Here is a 23,123-nt window from a genome sequence, read left to right on the forward strand (position 1 = left end):
AGTAAACTAAGTTTAGTGTCCCTCTTGCTTTTTGTGTCTTATTTGTGTTTAGTACTTTGATGCACAGTATTTACTTTTGGAATTTCAGGAGATCTTAACCCAGGTTTAGGAATGTCATATACAGTGTTAACGCCCTATAACAAGTAACAAACATATCATCATCATTTACAGTACCTGTAGTCATATTAGTCACATGACAATTGTACTTGAACAGACGATGATCTTCATGACAAATGGCATTTTGTGAGTTGTAAGGAGTGTTGTGGAAATGGCCGAAGCTTTCTTTGTGTCCACGTTCACACCTGCCAATAGTTAATACCTGACAATAGGCACAGCGACTAATATTCACATATCTGGCTTGGTTGAGCATAATGGATCTTTACAGCCTCATAACACCTATTGGAGGTACTGAAGGTGGTGCTCTCATGCACAGTATCTGTCTATATACCCTGAAGTTGGAAACACAATGATTGTTCAAAGAAGAATTATTTTCACTTCCCATAGTATATTTCCGCCTGGTGTTGGCTGGTGTTGGCTTAGCGGTTAGGGTGCCGGCTTGGGATCCTAGGATCCTGGGTTTGAATCCCCGTCGATCACTGAATTAACACCAGGGGGGTTGACTCAACCTGTCATCCTTCTGAGGTCGGCAAATTGAGTACCAATTCACTGGTAATTCCCTGTGTGTTGCAAAAGGCGACTAACAGGGTTGGTGGCAAGAAGGGCATCCGGCCATAAAACATTGCTTCAAAAAGGGGACCACAGTGCCCGAAAAAGGCCAACCCCTGCTCTGCGGGGGAAGAAATGGCCTCCAAAGGTGGTTCATAGTATATTTCCTCCCTCTTATTCCAGACTCTAAAGTTACTTCAAGTTGTCCCTCGGATTACGTGGCATGTGAAAATGGACACTGCATACCTGCTGTATGGCGTTGTGATGGAGATGATGACTGTGGAGACTGGACGGATGAACAGGGCTGCCAGGATACCCCACATAGCACCCCCAACAGTAAGTGATGATGTTCATTTATTTAATTTCTTTGTTACCATGGCCTATCATCTCAAACCTATAGCTCCTTAAACCTTTAGCACTTTATAATGGTCGAGCTGTTGTTTTATCTTCATGTGTTCATTTTCCTATTTTTACCCACAACATTCATCTCATTATTTGCTTTTCTTGCAGTTCTTTACTTTCAGTATAAACAAGAAGAATGACTTGAATATCCCATCCACAAATATCAGAAGCACATTTTCCTAATCTCATCTTCTCAGCTATTCCATAACCAGCCATGCCAGACTTTCCCCAATAATAATGGATTTTTGTCTTTTAAAATGAGTGTTTATAGAGTGGAGAATAAAGGATTTTTTTTATTCTCCCATGTCTCGATGATACCAGCTTGGATGCTCTTTAGAGGGTGTTCGATTGGAATGGAAAATTTGGAAACGATTGTTTTAATTAACTTTTCCTTTCTTTCTAGATCCCAACATTTCAACACCCAGACTTTTCAGGTTCAAGACTAACAAGGCCTACAATTCCCGGGGTTTAAACACCAATACATCGCATCCTCCAGGTTCTCAGCATTCACCCCCTTCCTTTATCCCACATTCTCATTCATCACTGTAATGTCTTGTTATAAAGATGCGGACACACAGAGAGCATCAAGCACCATCTTTATTCCAGGCAACGGCAACACAGGCCTCACTCGGCCCCGCCCACAGCGGCCTCACTCGGCCCTGCTCACAGCACTACAATCACCTTCCCTTGTCCCATATTCTCATACACCACCTTATTTATCCCACATACACATTCCACACCTTCCCTTGTCCCATATTCTCATTCACCACTTTATTTTATCCCATATTCTCATTCACCACTTTATTTTATCCCATATTCTCATTCACCACTTTATTTTATCCCATATTCTCATTCACCACTTTATTTTATCCCATATTCTCATTCACCACTTTATTTTATCCCATATTCTCATTCACCACTTTATTTTATCCCATATTCTCATTCACCACCTTATTTTATCCCATATTCTCATTCACCACCTTGTTTTATCCCATATTCTCATTCACCACTTCATTTTATCCCATATTCCCATATTCTCATTCACCACCTTGTTTTATCCCATATTCTCATTCACCACCTTGTTTTATCCCATATTCTCATTCACCACTTCATTTTATCCCATATTCTCATTCACCACCATATTTTATCCCATATTCTCATTCACCACCTTGTTTTATCCCACATTCTCATTCACCACCTTATTTTATCCCATATTCTCATTCACCACCTTATTTTATCCCACATTCTCATTCACCACCTTATTTTATCCCATATTCTCATTCACCACCTTATTTTATCCCATATTCTCATTCACCACCTTATTTTATCCCATATTCTCATTCACCACCTTATTTTATCCCATATTCTCATTCACCACCTTGTTTTATCCCATATTCTCATTCACCACCTTGTTTTATCCCATATTCTCATTCACCACTTCATTTTATCCCATATTCCCATATTCTCATTCACCACCTTGTTTTATCCCATATTCTCATTCACCACCTTATTTTATCCCATATTCTCATTCACCACTTCATTTTATCCCATATTCTCATTCACCACCATATTTTATCCCATATTCTCATTCACCACCTTGTTTTATCCCACATTCTCATTCACCACCTTATTTTATCCCATATTCTCATTCACCACCTTATTTTATCCCACATTCTCATTCACCACCTTATTTTATCCCACATTCTCATTCACCACCTTATTTTATCCCATATTCTCATTCACCACTTCATTTTATCCCATATTCTCATTCACCACCATATTTTATCCCATATTCTCATTCACCACCTTGTTTTATCCCACATTCTCATTCACCACCTTATTTTATCCCATATTCTCATTCACCACCTTATTTTATCCCACATTCTCATTCACCACCTTATTTTATCCCATATTCTCATTCACCACCTTATTTTATCCCATATTCTCATTCACCACCTTATTTTATCCCATATTCTCATTCACCACCTTATTTTATCCCATATTCTCATTCACCACCTTGTTTTATCCCATATTCTCATTCACCACCTTATTTTATCCCATATTCTCATTCACCACCTTGTTTTATCCCATATTCTCATTCACCACCTTGTTTTATCCCATATTCTCATTCACCACCTTATTTTATCCCATATTCTCATTCACCACCTTGTTTTATCCCATATTCTCATTCACATTCTCATTCACCACCTTGTTTTATCCCACATTCTCATTCACCACCTTGTTTTATCCCACATCTCATTCATATCGTGTCTTTGTCGGGTTTCCGCTGGTTGTTTTGTTGTGTGTTTGTTGTTGTGTGTTTCTGTTTAGTTTTGGTTTTGTGGTTGTTGCGGATTTGTGTGTGATTGGTCGTTTTTTATTCGCGCGTTGTGCGCGGCCTGGTCTTTCCGGGCTCCCTTCCCCCCGTCGGTGTTTTGTGAGTGTAAGTTCTTTCCTTCACAGTATTTGCTTGTTTCTTTGATTTTCTTTTCTCCCCCCTGCCTCTCGCGGGCATTTTACCCTTTGTCCGGCGTTTTTAAAAACAGGACAAATGGATAGACAAATAATTATATATTGATTCTTTCTCTCCTCCCGGACACGTGCTTGTTCGCTCTCCTCCTCGTCTCGACTTGTGCCCCGCCCCCTGTATCTCGTTTGGATATTGTTGGAATATGTTTAAACCGCAGCCGTGATGCTGACGCTGCCCCCCCCCCCCCCCAGAATTTCCATGTCTTAAACGTTTCCCAGTGTGTACCCTGGTCAGAATAGGTACACCGTATCCCTGCTTGTCGTAAGAGACGACTAAGAGGGTTGGCGTCAGGAAGGGCATCCGGCCATAAAAACATTGCCTCAAAAAGAGAACCATGACAATTACAACTACATATGGGCAGGGTGCAGCCCGAAGTGGAGATCGGTTTCTGAGGTTTGGGACATGGAATGTAGGGACAATGACAGGGAGATCAGGAGAAGTGGTGGAAGTATTGGTCAGACGAAGAGTGGACATATGTTGTGTGCAGGAGATGAGATGGAAGGGAAGTGGTGTGAGAATGGTGAAGGGTAGGCAGGGACAGAAATACAAGTTTGTGTGGCAAGGGTGCCCAGGGGGCGTGAATGGTGTTGGTGTCCTGTTTTATGAGGAGTTTGTAGACTGTGTGGTGAGTGTGACTAGAGTGAGTGATAGGTTGATGATGGTGAAAATGATGATTGGAAATCTCTTGGTGAACGTCATCTCGGGATATGCTCCGCAGGTTGGTCGAAGCGATGAAGAGAAGGACAAGTTCTGGTGTGCGATAGAGAAGCTGATGGAAAACGTGAAAGATGAGGAAGTTGTTGTGGTGGGAGGAGACCTGAATGGACATGTGTGAAGGAGTATGGATGGTTTTGAGGGAGTTCATGGGGGTTGTGGATATGGTGTGAGAAATGGAGAAGGTGAAAGGATTTTGGAGTTTGCTGATGGAGCTGATTTGTTGATTTGTAATACTCAGTTCCAGAAAGAGGATAATAAGCTTGTTACATATATGTCAGGTGGGTCGACGACAACCGTTGACTACCTGATGGTGCGTGGGCGAGATAGGGGGCACCTCCGGGACACAAAGGTGATCCCGGGGGAGGAGGCTGTTTCACAGCACCACTTGGTTGTCTGCGACATAAGGGTGAAAGGTGCGAGGAGAGCTCGGCGGGTGAAGTACCAACTGAGAATGAAGGTGTGGAGGTTGAAAGAGGTGACAGTAAGGGAGGCATTAAAAGAGAGGCTGAGTAGGGTAGAGGATGATGTGGTTGAGCTTGAAAGTGGTTGGATGTCAATGAAAGCTAGTCCGTTGGGAGCCGTTGGTGAGGTATGTGGATGGACAAAAGGACCACCGAGGCACTCGGAAACATGGTGGTGGGATGATGAAGTTGGAAAGAGGATTGACGAGAAGAGGAAGAGTTCAAGGAGTGGCAGAAGGCGAAGGGTACGGGAGCAGAAACAGCAGAGCATGAAAGTTATAAGGCAGCCAGGAAGGCTGCAAAGAAAAAGGTAGCAAAGGCGCAGGAGGCATGTCGGAAAATGTTCGGAGAACGCTTGGATTCGGAAGAGGGTCAGAAAGCAGTATTCAGGATTGCAAAGCACATAGCGAAAGAGAGGTGTGATGTAATGGGGGTGAGTTGCTTGAAGGATGAAGTGGGACAAATCGTTGTTGACCCAGATGGAATTAAAGGAAGATGGAAAAGATATATGGAAATGCTGTTGAATACAGAGAATGAATGGGATGGCAACATAGAGAGAAACCCAGTTTTAGGACTGGCAGAGAAGATAACTGAGAAGGAAGTTGAGGAAGTGATAAAAGCAATGAAGAGTGGAAAAGCGGGAGGGCCGACGGGAGTTGTGGGAGATATGTTGAAGGCAGCAGGAAGTTGGGGTGTGAAGAGAATGACAGAGATCTGTAATCTGGTGGTGAAAGAAGGCCGCATTCCAGTGGATTGGGAACTGAGTATCCTCGTCCCTCTATACAAGGGGAAAGGTGACCCTCTGGAGTGTGGCTCGTACCGAGCGATAAAGTTATTGGAGCATGGAATGAAGATATTGGAAAGGGTGTTGGATTGGAGGATAAGGAAGAAAGTGAAGATCGACGAAATGCAGTTTGGATTTATGCCAGGAAGAGGAACGACAGACGTGCTTTTCATTGTGAGGCAGTTGCAGGAGAAGTACATGGAGAAGAGGAAGAAGTTGTTTTTTGGGTTTGTTGATCTGGAGAAAGCATTCGATAGGGTTCCACGCAAAGTATTGACATGGGCATTGAGGAAGTTAGGAGTGGAGGAATGGTTGATCAGAGTAGTGATGGCAATGTACAAAAGAGCGCGCACAGATGTAAGGAGACAAAAGGTCTGAAGGTGAATATCGGAAAGACGAAGGTGATGGCAAGTGGTAAAGCATGTGGTGAGGTGGAAAGAACTGGGAAGTGGCCATGTGCTGTGTGCAGGAAGGGTGCCGGAGTGAACTCCATTCAATGTACAATGTGCGCTGAGTGGGTTCATCAAAAATGTAGTGGTCTGAGAGGGTCATTTACCAGTGTGGCAGCTACATTCAAATGTAAGGTGTGCACAGAGGGAGCTGCAGATGGAGGAAATGTTGAGTTGGATCTTGGAGATGGCATGAAGCTGGAAGGTGTGAAAACATTTTGCTACCTCGGAGACATGCTGAATGGAGAAGGTGGATCAGACTCGGCAACGGTTGCTCGAGTGAGATGTGCATGGAAGAAGTTTCGGGAACTGAGTAGCGTGCTGATGAGGAGGAGAGTGTCGCTGAAGCTGAAGGGAAAGGTGTATGCTGCATGTGTGAGAAGTGTTATGATTTATGGGAGCGAGACATGGGTAATGAACGTAGAGCAGCAACGAAGGCTGGAAAGGGTGGAAATGCGAATGGTTCGGTGGATGTGCGGAGTATCGTTGAGAGAGAGGAAGACAAATGATGAATTGCGAAAGTTGATGGGAATAGAGCCTGTGATTGATGCTGTGAAGAGGAACAGGTTGAGATGGTTTGGTCATGTGTTGAGGAAGGATGAAAGTGACTGGTTGAGAAGAGTGATGGAAATGAATGTAGAAGGAAGTAGAGGACAGGGAAGACCGAGAAAGACTTGGCTAATGATGGTGAAAGAAGAAATGCGGGCAAGGGGGTTAACAAGGAGAGATGCAGAAAATAGGGCAAAATTGAGAAGATTGTCATGGGGACCGCAAGGCTAACCCCCGCTCTAGCAGGGGAAATGGCCTTAAAATGCTTGTTTGTTCAATTAAATCATATTGTTAATAGGGGAGTAATAAATGTCAACATTTATTTTAATTTATTATGATTTATTTTATAATTAATTTCATAATAGTAAATTATTTTTGTGTAAATATCAACAATAAATGTCAACAATCAATTTTTGTAAGCAAATTTGCAAAACTAAAGTTGTAACGTATTTTGATTGATATTTCTATATATGTAAGGTTGATAACACAAAGGTTGTACATTTACTTTTTCTTGTTTATTCTTATTTGTCATAGAGCTTGAATCAAAGTTAAAGCAGGATGAGAAGTTGACGGAGGACACAGACAGAATGCTTGAGAAGGGAGAGAATGAAGATGAAAGACGAGAGAATGAACATACCTTGATGAATGAAAAGAAATGTTCTGGATTTGGCGTTGGATGTCACTCAACTATGACAGGTGAGGATATTCATTTGGAGATGTTCATAATCAAGTTTTATGTTAGTATCTAACATTACAGGACCCACAGGAGTATATCTACTGTACAGTCAAGTAACTATAGTTGTGGTGATAATCATGTTGATGGACCCTTGTGTATGGAATCATGGATTCTGTTTCCTGAAGCTTTTTCTTTACACAAATCGGGTTTAATCACAGCTATGGATAGCGTCGGCAATATACGAAGACTGAATGATTAAGAAAAATTATACATTCCTTGGCACATCATCTCATTCTCTCTGGAATATTATAAGGAATATTATGGTGAGTAATTCCAAGTGGTTCTGTGGCTGAAATGTTGGGTCACTCATATATGTCCTCATGCTGATGTTGAATGTCCTTTGCGAGAGTTGCACATTCATAATCCTTTTTGGATAGAGTATGACACAGGAACACACACACACACACACACACACACCCACCCACGAGGGTGGATAGTTCGAGACCTGGGAGGGCTCCATTCCACTTTCTGAAACCCGCATATGGAGATAACAACCAACAGTAACAGATACAGTATACCAAAAGATCCACTGTGACACACACACACACACACACACACACACACACACACACACACACACACACAGTTTATCACACACACACACACATACACACACACACACACACACACAGTTTATCACACACACACACATATACACACACACACACACACACACACAGTTTATCACACCCACACACACACACTAACAGCAGGAAGGTATAAAAAGAGTTGGACAGATTGAGAGTAGACAAAGAAGGCTTTTTGGAATGGCTAAGAAGAGGTCAGCTCAACTGGGATGGAGAATGACCAAGGACACCACACCAATGGCTTTAAAAAAATGGTGGGACTGAATCAATCGGACAAGTATAGGTTCTGCAAAGTAGAAACAGAAAGTATGAGCCACCTCCTATCAGGAACTCATGTCAGAGCAGCTGTACACCCACAGGCCCAACAATGTATGTAGAGTATGTAATCCACTGGCATGTCTGCAGAAATTTAAATATCCCAGTTCCAGAAACCTCATCGAAACGTGAACCAAAAGCCATCACTGAAAACAAGGAAGTCATGCTCACGTACGATCTAATGATCCCCGGGTAAACAAAACAACATAGAAAAAAAGCATTGCGACCGGATATAAAACTGTAGTACAAAAAAAAAAAAGAAGAAGACATTGCTAATTGAGGTGTCAGCGATTTTGGCCTAAACAACGCAGAACTCAAGAAAATGCCCAAATACCAAGGCCTCAAAAATGAAGTGAAAATATTTTGGAAGCTGAAGAACATCGGAATTGAACTAGTGATTATTGGAAAAAAGAACCTTGCAGAGTTTTGTAGAAATCATCCCTGGAACATTACGACAAACTGCAATTTGAAGCTGTCTAAGGCTCTGTGATGATCCTCAAAAGAGACCTCGGACCAAAATTTGAGAATAAGAAAAATTCACAAACTGGTCCATGAATCATGTGATCCCTTACTGAAATGGAGGTGGATACTTGAAGACCTGGGATGACTACGTTCCACCTTCTGAAACCCGCATATGGAGATAACAACACACACACACACACACACACACACACACACACACACACACACACACACACACACACACACACACACACACACACACACACACACACACACACACACTCACAATTAATTGTACCGTATCGGCTGTTCCTAAACTATAAATATAATTTAAAGGATTGCTGTGAATGATGTTAATTTCACAAAATCCTATATTCAACTTTTTTAAAATTGCAAATCTCAAAACATAGTTCCCTTACCTGGTAACCTGTAGGGCTAGGCAATTGGCTGGTTTTCAGACTGCACGGATCATCAGTTGGGCACCGTTCCTCCTGGAGGTTTCGATCTTTTCAGCCAAGGACCTCTCCAAATGGTGGATCCACAACCTCAGTCATGGATCCACATCAATCGACTACCTACATCAGTAGCTGCATATCAATAGATTACCTACATCAGTCGATCCACGGCCTCAGTTGCAGATAGGCAGTCAGTCAACCCATCAATGCAACGTCACTATTCAGACTTTACTCGCTAGAGCATTTAATGTATTATCACATAGTTACAACTCCCATCACATATTCCTTTATATGATGATACATTAAATCATGCACTCCTCACCTTAAATATAGCATGTCCACCACCCAGCACGTCCACCCCGCTTGCCACTAAATCAACACGTTATTCAAATATTCAAACAGTTATTTATAACTGACTTTCTGCATGCTGCCGTCTGCTAGCAAACAATGAAAATGGTTAAATATATATATTTAATAATGTATTTTTATATACAGTGCCTCCAGAACGTATTCACACCCCTTGACTTTTTCACATTTTCTTATGTTATTGCCTGCATTTAAAATGAATTAAATTTAATTTTTTGTCACCGATCTACACAAAATACCCCCATATTAACAAAGTGAAAACATGTTTTTAGAATTTCTTACAAATTTATTGAAAATGAAATACAGAACTATCTAATTTACATAAGTATTCAACCTGTTGAGTGAATGCCTCGTAGAAGCTCCTTTGGCAGCGATTACAGCTTTGAGGAGTCTTCTTAGGTATGTCTGTGTCAGCTTTGCACATTTGGATTTGGGGAGGTTCTCTCGTTCTTCCTTGCAGATTTGCTCAAGCTCTGTCAAGTTGTATGGGTAATGTTGGTGAAGAGCAATCTTCAAGTCTTTCCACAGATTCTCAATGGGATTAAAGTCTGGTCTTTGACTGGGCCACTCAAGGACTTTCACAATCTTGATCTGATGCCATTCCAGTGTTGCTTTGGCTGTATGCTTGGGGTCATTGTCCTGTTGAAACATAAAGCTTTGCAGTCTAAGGTCTTTTGGACTCTGAAGCAGGTTCTCCTCAAGGATTTGCCTGTATTTGGCTCCATTCATTGTTCCCTCGATCCTTACACGTCTCCCAGTCTCTGCCGCTGAAAAGCATCCCCATTGAATGATGCTGCTGCCTGCCACCACCATGCGTCACATTAGACAGTAAGACGCATTATCTCTCGATAAGAGTAGGCCGTTACGGTTGGTGCCTGCCAAACTCCCTTTTTGTCAGTTTTAAATGGACATGGATGTTAAGTTAGATTAAGTTAATGATAAGAACAGGGTTAGTGCATGCATAAGTTATAAGTACATTGGCGGATCAAGTTACAGTATGGGCATGATAAACCAAATAGCTTCCTTCTCTGTCTAGGTTTACTTGTAATTTTATTATCTCTTGCTCGACTATCACCTTTTCCCATGAATCAATTTTGTTATTTTTCATATATTTTTCTCACCAGCCCCTTTATCGTGTCCACGTGATTCCTGGCACTGTGCGGATGGGCGATGTGCGGGAGACACGGGCCAAGGAAAATCGCGTGTCCAGGGCAGGTGTGATGGAGTGTTGGATTGCCAAGATGGATCTGATGAAACGAGATGTAACAAGACTGGTAACCATGCATGACCAAACATGTACACCGGTCTCATCGTCCTAATCACGATTGACCTATTCTTAATTACCTATTTCATAATTCATCAATATAATTCCTTTCTTGTAAAATGTCTTCATCGTGTCCTCAGGTTAAAATTTCCAGATTAATACTTGTGTCTTGCTGTGTCCTCATTGTCTTCCCAGGTTGTGCTCCTGGCCGGTTTAGTTGTAGAGGGGGTGGTGGCTGTGTTCCAGAAGAGCGGTTATGTGATGGTACAAATGACTGCTCTGATTGGTCAGATGAACCCAAAAATCTTTGCGGTGAGAAGGTGGACCAATCAGTGAAATTCAATGTTAGTCTTTAAAGAAAAAATTAAATACTTGTTTTCTCAAGCCAAGAAGGTAAACTTTAATGTTATAAACATGTGAGTTTATAGATGGTGCTCACATTTTAGGGGTACTACCCTGACCAGTGCACCTCCAATTAGGTCTCTGCCCACACTCAACAGAAGAGGTTTGATGATGTATGATTAGTTATTTATGTCTGGTGACAGTTCAAAAAGGAAAACACTTTAATGGCCAAATGCTGTCACTAGAATCTCTATAAATATTTCATAAACATTATGAGGGTCATCAAAAGGTTATATCACCCTGGTGTTGGGCTAGCGGCTAGGGTGCCAGCTTAGGATACCTAGGATCCTGGGTTCGAATCCCGGTCGATCGCTGAATTAACGCCAGGGGGGTTGACTCAGCCTGTCATCCTTTCGAGGTCGGCAAATTGAGTACCAGTTCACTGGTAATTCCCTGTTTGTCGTTAAAGGCGGCAAAAAGGGTTGGCGGCAGGAAGGGCATCCGGCCGTAAAACATTGCTTCAAAAAGGGGACCGAAAAACAACAACAACCACGGTTCCCGAAAAAGGCCAACCCCCGCTTTGCGGGGAAAAATGGCCTCTAAAGGTGGTTATTTTTTTATATATATTACTCACATAACTTTCATTTAAAAAGTCTTGATCTCAAAATGACATACTGCCTCATTATGATCTCCACGCATTAAAAAAAACCCCCAAAAAACAAACGGGGGATATTGTAATCAGGTCTGTCTCTGTCTGTCCATCATGCTATCTCCTCCGAAACGATTGTGTAGAAATTCGCCAAACTTGTTAGTTATAATCACGACATAGCAAGAAGATGCAAGAACGAGCAGTATCATTTTTAGCTCCGACTCACTGGGGTGAGGTCAAAATGTCAAATACGAAAAAAATGCAATTACGTGTACATTTTTTAATGAAACTTTGTATATTGCAATCAACATTGGGGAAAGCATTAAATATGTAACATTTTTATGAATTTGACTCCTGGTTCATGCCTTAGGGGGTGGGACTAAGGGTCACAGGGGTCAAAACAGAAGATTTTTTTTGAACTCAAAATTTGATATTTGGTCATTCCTGGTGGAACATTTCGCCCACTTTAAACTTTGATTTATGTGGGAAGCGTGGGGGTTTGCGATGGCGCTCCATCGACTTCACTCTAGTCTCTTTATTATCAGGTTTCTCCCCGATTTGTTTCAGGAGATACATTAAATGGTTGTAAGTGCCCATGACGTGCACCCATTAGGCAAAATGAGAAATGAAGTGAGGGGATTATATTTTGCTTCCACTGAAGAGGTAAACGCAGGCATGTCCCCTGTGTCGAGGATGTTTCAGAAGGAAGATTTCTGTGCTGGGATTGAAAATGATGTTTGACCTCTGGACGAGGTACATTGAAGATGATACATGTTATGAAGTAGCATAATGTGATTTGAATAATGTTTGTGAACTACGTCTGCAATGTCGGTGGAGAATATTTGTGATGACTCTCGTATTGTTCATCTTGTATTGTTCACCTGTTCATTCATTACCTTGTGTAAATTATACATATTATATTTCCCACCAGGGGTGAACGAATGTGAGAAAAACAATGGTGATTGTGCACAGATCTGCTGGGATCGGCCAATTGGTTTTCAGTGCAGTTGTCACCGTGGATTCATCCTCATGTCAGACAACAGGAGCTGTGAGGGTGAGAGCATGTTCCCCAGATGTCACAGCTCGTTTGCCAGGTGACACGTAGCGTGTCCGTCTGGCGACCTGGGTTAAAATGAGCATGCCCGTCATGCGACCCGAGTTAAAAGGAGCGTGCCCGTCATGCGACCAGAGTTAAAAGGAGCGTGCCCGTCATGCGACCCAGGTTAAACGGAGTGTGCCCGTCATGCGACCCGAGTTAAAATGAGCATGCCCGTCATGCGACCCGAGTTAAAAGGAGCGTGCCCGTCATGCGACCCAGGTTAAACGGAGCATGCCCGTCATGCGACCCAGGTTAAACGGAGCATGCCCGTCATGCGACCCAGGTTAAACGGAGCGTGCCCGTCATGCGGCCCAGGTTAAACGGAGCGTGCCCGTCATGCGACCCAGGTTAAACGGAGCGTGCCCATCATGCGACCCGGGTTAAATGGAGCATGCCCGTCATGCGACCCAAGTTAAAAGCAACGTGCCCGTCATGCGACCCGGGTTAAAAGCAACGTGCCCGTCATGCGACCCGGGTTAAAAGGAGCATGCCCGTCATGCGACCCAGGTTAAAAGGAGCATGCCCGTCATGCGACCCAGGTTAAACGGAGCGTGCCCGTCATGTGACCCGGGTTAAACGGAGCGTGCCCTTCATGCGACCCAGTTTAAATGGAGCGTGCCCGTCATGCGACCCGTGTTAAACGTAGCGTGTCCGACATGCGACCCGGGTTAAACGGAGCGTGCCCGTCATGTGACACGGGTTAAACAGAGCATGCCCGTCATGTGACCCGGGTTAAACGGAGCGTGCCCGTCATGCGACCCGTGTTAAATGGAGCGTGCCCGCCATGCGACATTGGTTAAACAGAGCGTGCCCGCCATGTGACATGGGTTAAACGGAGCGTGCGTGCCATGTGACATGGGTTAAACGGAGCGTGCCCGCCATGTGACATGGGTTAAACGGAGCGTGCCCGCCATGCGACATGGGTTAAACGGAGCGTGCGTGCCATGTGACATGGGTTAAACGGAGCGTGCCCGCCATGTGACATGGGTTAAACGGAGCGTGCCCGCCATGCGACATGGGTTAAACAGAGCGTGCTGCCATGTGACATGGGTTAAACTAAGCATGCCCGCCATGCGACATGGGTTAAACAGAGCGCCAGCCATGCGACATGGGTTAAACGGAGCATGCCCGTCAAGGGACATACAGTAGGCTAAATGGAGTGCACCTGTCATGGAACATGGGCTAAATGGAGCGTGCCTGTCATGGGACATGGGCTAAACAGAGCGTGCTCGTCATGATAAATGGGTCAAATGGATCGTGTCCATCACGCAACATGGGCTAAACAGAGCGTGCTCGTCATGATAAATGGGTCAAATGGATCGTGTCCATCACGCAACATGGGCTAAACAGAGCGTGCTCGTCATGATAAATGGGTCAAATGGATCGTGTCCATCACGCAACATGGGCTAAACAGAGCGTGCTCGTCATGATAAATGGGTCAAATGGATCGTGTCCATCACGCAACATGGGCTAAACAGAGCGTGCTCGTCATGAGACATGGGTCAAATGGATCGTGTCTATCACGCAACATGGGTTAAATGGAGAGTCCTGTGCCCTGAACACGGGGACACGGGTTCCCCAAAATAAATGACTAATTGCTTCTCAAATCTTCAGTCGAACATCAGACCTAAGAACATGTTACTTTTGTTAAATAATAATGTTCACATTGATCCAATTAAAATATAAACAAAGCTTCTCTGTATCGGAGTCAAGATAATACAATTTGAAACTTTTAATATAAATGAACTCATTTTGCATCTGTTATATCATCGTTTTTTCACTTCCCCCACTCATTTCCCAATTTCTTTTTTTCCGCATTTATTCCTTCCTTTCCAGCACTATCTCTTTTACTCGTGAATGTTCAATTCCACCTCCTTTATAGTTTTTTTTTGTCTGACATTTCACCTCTTATTGTCACCCTTTATTCCCTCTCTTCCCCCAGATATAAATGAATGCACAAAACCTGGTCTCTGCTCACAGATCTGCACAAACACCAAGGGCAGTTACAAGTGCTCCTGTCTACCTGGCTACGGCAGGGGTCCACGCGGACGCTGCCGAGCTCTGAGTGAGATCTGGACAGTCCGGTGACATTGTCGATGATCTTTGGTGACTTCATGTGTTATTAGTTCGAGGAGCCTTTTGCTCTAATCATGAACCTAGAGTTGGGTTTTATTTAAAGACTCCTCAAAAAGGTGAAGTTTTTGAGGCATGTATTTTATGGTATTGTATGTCCAAACATGTTCATATTCTGGTGGAAGTTGGTCCTGCACTTTGGCTTCTACTGACATCATGTTTGTTTATGGAGTGTAAAGATCAAAGTTAATTTATGTGATTGGGAGAAATTAGTATATGCAAACAATCCCAGTGTATAAATGATCACAGACATGTGTACATGATCTACAAATGATCACAGACAGGTGAACATTAGCAGAAATGGCTCTTATAACATGTGTGACCACCATCGACCCCAATAGAAAAATCAAATCGTACAATCGAGCTTTTCCTGTAGGGATGTTGCGTCATTCTTTGTTCAAGGACACTTTTAGCTGATCATGAGAATGTGGATGGAATCGGAGACCACAAGCACACCTCCCGGGGATGTAAAAAGCTTGTACACTTAAATGCAGAGATTGCGTAGAACACTGATGTTGCAGTTCTGAAATGGAGCGTTGACAACATGTGCATGGTGTGGATGGTGTCAACCAGAGAGATGAAGTCGGGACCTTGATGTTGGGCCAGAGGGATGAGTACAGGCATAATGATCTCAACCTTGTTTGACACAGCCATAGCACCCATCTGGATGATGACAAGATCAGTTCTTCAACCAAATTGAGCTAGTGCCCGAAGGCAGGAGTGCATTGCACGAATTATAAAGTCATGACAAAGGAAACCGTCCGTCCACACTTATTTGTGAGTTGTAATACAGGCATCCAACAGGTGGTGATTATACGATACACATCGACATAGAGAAAATTGGGGTCCTTCCCAACTTTGAATCCTAGGGGATTGGGGGGCCGGGGGGTTATGGGCTTTTTTTACACCCTAAGACCCACCCGTGCACACTCAAAGTCCAATCGGCAGTTTTCAACTCATTCCATCCTGCAGTTTAGGAATGCATGAAAGTCAAACAAACAAACAAACAGACTTCTTGAATTATATATAGTATGATTAGTAGATGACAGAGTAGTAGAGGTGTTCAGGTTTCTGCCTGACATAGAAAACATCATTTGTTTTTAATTGTTTACTTCACAGTATATTCCCCATCGAGTTCAAAGGCAATCTGAGTTATTCACCATTGAACCATCCCGATGGTGTGAGTTAACTCATCGGTGGTACTAACAACACCTAGCCATTCCTAATCCTAACGCACACGGTTGACCAGTGTATGGAGGGTAGTGACGTGGGTAATTGCGGTGCAGTCATGTACGCAGAATCTGTTTGAGACATGATTTGTTTGTGAATATCCAGGATTTAGAGGTTATTTCATTGTTTAGAAGTTGTTATTTAACTTTTTGTGGAGTCTACATTGATAACGGTGAGCTGGTGGTGGTTAATATCATCTTTTTATTTTGTGACAGATCAAGATGGCTGGCTGGTGTTCACTAACCGGCGAGACGTAAGGGGGCTACGCCTTGGAGCGGGATCCGAGTACGCCCGTCTTCTCTCTGGCTCACGGAACGCAGCCAGTCTGGCAGCCTGGCCTGCCCGCGGCCTACTTTACTGGTCTGATCTAGCTCAAGCCGCAGTATACCGGTGTGTGACAAATCAACCGTCGTCCGTCATCCGTCAACGACACCTCATTACTCACTACCGATTTGATAGAGGTTCACGTCATTACCATGGCAACTCAAAAGATTTGTTTCACCTCCACAATTACGTGGCTCAAATAATCGTCTTTATTCACAAGTTATTACCAAAAACTTTCACCTTTTTATTTTCACCTTTTATCACATACTGAACCCTCCGGCGTCCGTCGTCGTCGTCATCTGTCGTCCGTTAACCTTTCGACGTTAACAGTCCAGCGTCCACAAATATCAACCGATTCGGATCAAACTTGACATGCAGCATCCTTACCCCAAGGACCAGGTTGGTATTACATTTCAGCCCGATCCGTTGAAAAATGGCGGACGTAGGCGACCATTTTGTTTTGGTCATGAAAACGACGTTAACACTCTAGCGTCCACAAATATTAACAGTTTTGATCAAACTTAGAATGATTAACCCTTACCACACAAGATAGGTTGCTATTGCATTCCAATCCGATCGGTCACAAAATGGCCGCCATATTGTTTTCAGCTCCGAAAAACGACGTTAAGACTTTAACATCCACAAATATTTATGGATTTTGATCAAACTTGGTGTGTGAGACTCTTACCACACAAGGTAGGTTGCCATCGCATATCAACCCGATCTGTCACAAAATGGCCGCCATAGGCCGGCATATTTTTTTCTGCTCTTAAGAAAAGCACAAGAATTTAGGATGCTGAAACTGAGAAAGAAGTGAACACAACATTTACGGAAGTGAAATGTATGTATAGAAATTGACAAAAGTCTTTCCTACTTTAAAGTTGTCCAGTCAGTTCAGTTGAGTTCTGCTTCCCTGGAAGCTCTAGTTTTGTATACAAGATCAAGGCTCGTGTAAGAGCTAACATTAATGACAAAGACAAACTGACACATAGAAACATAAGATAAAGGGAGCAGGAGACAAGATGGAGAGAGAGAGGGAAGCACACAAGTACAACATTTGAGAGCAGGGACATCGGGAGATCTGTGGGAGGGAGAGGGCTTGGGGGAGGGGTGAGACGGGAAGGGAGGAGTGGGAGAGCATTCTTTTCAAAGCATACTTGGGACGTACGTTTTGTGAACAAAAGCATTTTGTTTTCCAGCTTATCTTTCATGAAGATTAAGAGGATTAACTTTTCTCTGGAATACAGAATCTTGTTTTAGCTCTGCCAAATACATTAAGAACCTCGTTTTCTCAGGAAGGAGCCAGAGATGTTTCAGCTCCATCACGTGACTATTATACAATTTATAAAGGTCTTGATGAGGTGTTTGATTATATAGTAATTTTTGTTTGTCTATTTATTTACCCCTCTCCACCTCATTGCCCAGAGCACCGCTTTTACAAGCAACAAACAAAAGTACCTGGGAGTTAATCCTTGGTAGGCAAGAGGGAACCAAGGGATCGGAGAGAATTGGAGGAAGAGCTCGGGACCAAGGAGGAGGCACGAGATGGAATAGGAGAAGAGAGAAGGTTGTGGAGCCAAGGTTAACGAAGAAACACAAAGAAGGTGGAGATGGGGTCGGGGTGCTCCCGGTCTGCTCGGGTGCTCGGGTGAACGCCGAGGGCCTGGCCGTAGACTGGTTGGGCTCTCGCCTCTTCTGGACCGATGGACATGAACGTGTGCTGTGTGCCTCACGTGCCGACGGGACTCGGCCACACCCCCTCGTAACTCGTCACCTATCGGAGCCTCGTGCACTCTCCTTGCTCCCTCACCGAGGGTGAGGCATTTTGTACTGGGTCTCTGTCATTGCCGATGCCTTTGTGAATAGGAAGGTAATGCTAATTACCACTTGGTACTTGTCAGAGTTATGATTAATTACAACAGCATCGTAACCTCAGCAGCATTATGTCATATTTTAGGTCATACTAAATACCAGAAAATGAAAGCATCGAGAGCACTTTGAAGAAATCATGATTTTGATAAATGCTCTATCAACCTACTTTCCATTCCCACATTTTTATACCCCAATGTCCTTTTTCAGCTACGTCTATTGGTCAGACTGGGGGAAGAGGGCTGTGATTGAACGAGTCGGCATGGACGGTCAAGGGCGCGAGCAAATTGTCTCGGATGGCGTGGCTTGGCCGAATGGCCTAGTCATAGGTTATTATACTGCAGCCCCCTCATTCATTAGCACTACAACTCCGCATTTGCCAACTTAATGGCTTTCCCACACGTTACACTTGTTTTGTCACAAAAATCTGCTGCACGTTTTTTATTCCTTATTGAAAAACATTCACAGAGCGTATGCTGAAGTCCTGTATCCTAATTTATCCATGCATGCAAACTAATGAGGGTAGGTCTCTTGCAGACTCCACCGAGTTGCGCTTGTACTGGGTTGACTCGAAGCTGCACTCCCTGAGTAGCATCGATCTTGAGGGACATTCTCGTCGCCTTGTGCTTCATTCACCTTCTCTCCTTGGCCATCCTATCTCCATCGCACTGTTTGAGGTATGAATTGTTACTGTCATCAGATGATGTGAAGTTGGCCACTCTCAGCTCGATTCATAATATTATTTCAAGGCTATCTATCATGGCCTTTCCTTCCCTTCCTCTCTTTTTCTTCCAGCGATTTAACCTCATAGAAAAGTTTGTACACTTCACATGCAGGAGGACATTCGGAGACGTCAATTTACTTTTACATGAATTAAAAAGACATTAGGAGACACAAAGTGGACAGTGGGCCAAATAAGGAATTCACAGTCCCATTTACATCATCGGGTAAAAGCTGACAGCCATTTTAAAATCAAAGTTAATACTGTTCCCCCCTCTGGACTGGTGCTCCTGCCTCACACCTAGCTCGGCTTCACGCTGTTGAAACCAAAGCTTTCAGAATCATTGGAATCTCCCCCGATGAAGCTAACTCCGAGGGTCTTTCACTCACTCACCGCAGGCAGGTTGGTGGTCTTTCTGTCTTCTACCGACTCCTCTCCGGCCTTGCTCCCCCAGCTCTCTCTGTGCTCTGTCCCCCAAATATTCCTACAGGTCGCACAAGATCTGCCAGCAACCCTCTTATGGTTAAACTGCCAAAATCTAGGCTCTCTGCTCACCTTCACTCCTTCATTCCCCTTTTCTCCCGCCTCTGGAACAAACTCCCTCACTCCCTTCAATCCCACTCCTCCCTCCAGGTCTTTAAAACAGCTGTTCACCACCATCTCTTATCTTCCCCCATCCAAAACCTTGATCTTTTCTACCCCCGCTAATTCACCCCAGATACACTTTTTTGAAATTCCAACTTCTTCCCTCGAAGTCCTTGCAGTGTCCATATGTTTTATACCTCTCCCATCTCCCCCCAAGCCCTCTCCCTCCCACAGTTCTCTCGATGTTCCTGCTCTCAAATGTTGTGTTTGTGTCCTTCCCCCTCTCTCCCCATCTTGTCTATGGCTCCCCTTATTTTGTGTTTTATGTGTCGGTTTGACTTTTTGTGTGATTAATGTTAGCTCTTTCACGAGCTTCGATCTTGTATACAAAAAGAAAAGAAAAGTTCAACCCCTTCAGATGAGTTTTTGACCTGTTGGCATCTCCGCAAATAGTTTGACGAGTTCCGGTAGGGGCTTCTCAGTAGTGGTGAAGTGCACTCATTAAAGTGTGATGTGTAGGGTCAAATCTGCTCAAAGTTATAAAATACGAGTTGTGATCAGTTTGCATCATCAAGATTGTGTTCTCGAGAGTTCTTGCACCACAATACGCTCACGCTCCAGTGCAGAAGAAGCCCCTTTTTCGGCAAATACATTGTCTTGTGGAACATCTACTTCCAGTGGCCTTGCATCTGCAGATTGTTAGCTCAGGACATGCGACGGACTCCTTCATCTTTAGGCTCCTTCGTCTTCAGATTTGGGAAGAGCGTCCAACAGTTGCCACCCACAATCGGTTGGAGATTGCAATGTAGGATGTGTATCAAGAGACAACTTCCACACTCGAGTCTGGTAGTGGGCCCTCGTCATGTGAAGTAGTAGTGAATCATTGGTTGGTGATGAAGTGTTACATTCGTTTTGCCAGAAATCCTTGACATGATGACGAGGGCCCACTACCAGACTCAAGTGTGGAAGTTTTCTCTCGATACACATCCCACCTCTGCATCAGATGCACTGCTACTGTACATTTCATAAATCTTCCTAACACTACAAGTGAGACTTGTCTTCTGCAGTGATGAAGTTGTTCGCTCCTGCTATCTCACAAGACAAAGTTCATTATGCCTGTAGTCATCCCTCTGGCCCAACAGCAAGGTCCCAACTGCTTCGCTAGGCTAAGAATGGACTCTGTTGTTTTCATCACTTGAATGCAGTGCAACTAATCGTCAGGCTTTCCTTGACAAAAAGGCACTTGTCCCATATTATAGGACTGACTGAACTCCTACTGGAGCGGGTGTTATTGTTAGAGGATGAGCTCATGTCGATAGTCTTGAGTGTCGTCAACTCTCTTTCGACTTCTAGGTGCTCCATGTTTACAAAACCGCTTCTGAAGACGTCTGATGGTAGTGATATTTGTGAGGGCAGAGTATCACACCCTGTGCCATCTCACGACCATCGAGCTATCAGGAACTCCTCAATACAGTCAGTCTTTTCTACATATTCCACAACTTCGACTTGGAATAGGTTGTCTGCTTTTCCCAAAAATGGGAACGACACTTTTACCGGGGGTAAATTCCTGATTTTACCACTGAAGAGAGTACCAGACGTGTTCCGAAGGTTTGTAGTCTGACGTGGAAAACATCATTTGTTTTGAATTGTTTACCAGCATAGTCACCCTTGTGTTAAATGTCTTTAGTCCGGCACTCTGCATCTTAGATATGTCTGTCCAGGTGCGTTGAGACCCAGCACGGGCCCTGAGGCAAACAACCTTGGGGCCCTCACCCTTTCTCTTTTATAACTTTTGAAGGAACTTTCTTTAATGAAGATCCTAAATTAGAGTAGTAACGAGCTCATAAAGAAAAATCACAGTAGCAGCCTTTTTAGCTCGTACTATAGTACAAGTGTTGAAAAGTAAATAAATAAAGTATTTACAAATCTATTGTTATGTTTGTGGGGGTAGATGGTGGAATCCCATAGTAACGATAGGATTGTAAAGTTATAGCATGGACCGTGGACGCATAGGAGACATCTCAATGTATTTAAGTAGGGAAACTGGAGCTTAAGATCGTTTGTGTTTTCACACAAGGGGTAAAGCTGTGTTAACTAGATAGGGATTAAGGTTAGTTCTCCCCAGTATGTGATTTTCCCTCTGCGATTTTGTCCCTACATTTTTACAACTACACAAGGCCAGCCATGCAAAGCCACCATTAAACCACCACAACCAACGACAAACCCCAAACATTGCTGATCGGCTGATTGGGCAAGTAAGCCCCGCCTTAATTAACACTCACGCTAAGCAAAGCCGGTAGGCCTCTACGCGAAGTTCATGATTGGGCGAGAAGACAGTGGGGTGATTCAATTGAGCTCGGCCATTGGTCGGTATGACGTCAGGAGAGAAGGTTCGTGAGGAGTGCGGAAGAAGAGCGCGTCTCGCTCACTCTCTCGGTGTGGGTTTTTGGAGAGAAATGGACGTGGGTGTAGGAGCTACGTCTTGTCTTTTGTGTGTGCGCCTGAGAGGATCGCTTTTGCCGAGTCGGCAGGATTTTTAGTGGTTTTTCGGACACTGCTGAGGTCATGGTGGACTGGGTCCATGTTGTGCTTCCCCGGATGGCAGAGGGACCACAAAGTACCTCACGTTCGTGGTGCCGAGGAGCGCGACTCCGCGGCCATCTTGCGTGCTTCCCCTCTTTGGGGCTTCGAGCTTCAACGATCACCAAGCTCCTAAAAGTCCTACTTGAGGCCAAAGCTGAGTGCCGGCCGTCTAAACAAATCATTTTATTTTCATTATCTTTTCCCTTTGTGTTGTATTTGTATTTGTGACGAGTGGAGATGTCTCACAGTAGGAAATATTAGATTTACCTCACCCTTCATTTTTATTCCTCGATTTACTTCGTTAAATTCATTGTGTGGCATTTCTCATTTGTTGTGTTTGTTTATTCATTGTGGGTTCCGGATTAAACCCGTGTGCTTCTGTTCAGGTAAGCACTTCACTTCCTTCCATCTCACGCGCGACAAAACCAACCGCCAATTTTGGCTGTTCGCCTCGGAATTAAGGACCGTTTCGGTTATCTGTCACCGGTGATCTCAATCGCCTGCGACACGACACTATTATACAAGTTGAAGTTGGTGCACCTCGTACGGAACACACAGTATAGTCCAATTGTCCAAAGCATCATGGAATGCTCCAGACAAACGTCCTGAAACAGTATATTACATAATGCACACAAGGGCAAAATTATTATTTATCCGTGGCATTTACCTGCATATTTTACTGAGAAAACCAAATGGTCACTTTTATTTAGCCGTATGATCGAAAATAAAGGAGATAGCGGGACATTTGGACCGATCTAGCCAATTCGCACCCTCAACTGTTGAACACTATTTCTCCATATGATTGGCAAAAAATACGTGAGAAGATGATTAATAATTTTTTTGGA

The 23,123-nt window shown here is 43.7% G+C and overlaps 1 protein-coding gene across 1 annotated transcript in view; it reads left to right on the top strand.

Annotated features, from left to right (window-relative positions):
- LOC137433476 (uncharacterized) overlaps window positions 1–23,123 on the top strand; it is a 45,208-nt gene that overhangs the window by 16,492 nt on the left and 5,593 nt on the right. Inside the window, exons 5-14 of the mRNA XM_078785171.1 lie at window positions 850–1,002; window positions 1,472–1,564; window positions 7,093–7,254; window positions 10,604–10,753; window positions 10,939–11,055; window positions 12,666–12,788; window positions 14,776–14,917; window positions 18,000–18,335; window positions 18,600–18,718; window positions 18,927–19,066. Of these exons, the coding sequence (XP_078641297.1) occupies window positions 850–1,002; window positions 1,472–1,564; window positions 7,093–7,254; window positions 10,604–10,753; window positions 10,939–11,055; window positions 12,666–12,788; window positions 14,776–14,917; window positions 18,000–18,335; window positions 18,600–18,718; window positions 18,927–19,066 (1,535 nt within the window). The remainder of the gene's footprint in view (window positions 1–849; window positions 1,003–1,471; window positions 1,565–7,092; window positions 7,255–10,603; window positions 10,754–10,938; window positions 11,056–12,665; window positions 12,789–14,775; window positions 14,918–17,999; window positions 18,336–18,599; window positions 18,719–18,926; window positions 19,067–23,123) is intronic.

This window comes from Myxine glutinosa, chromosome 10 (assembly GCF_964187855.1).
Source record: "Myxine glutinosa chromosome 10, kmMyxGlut1.1, whole genome shotgun sequence".
Taxonomy (NCBI): Eukaryota; Metazoa; Chordata; class Myxini; order Myxiniformes; family Myxinidae; genus Myxine; species Myxine glutinosa.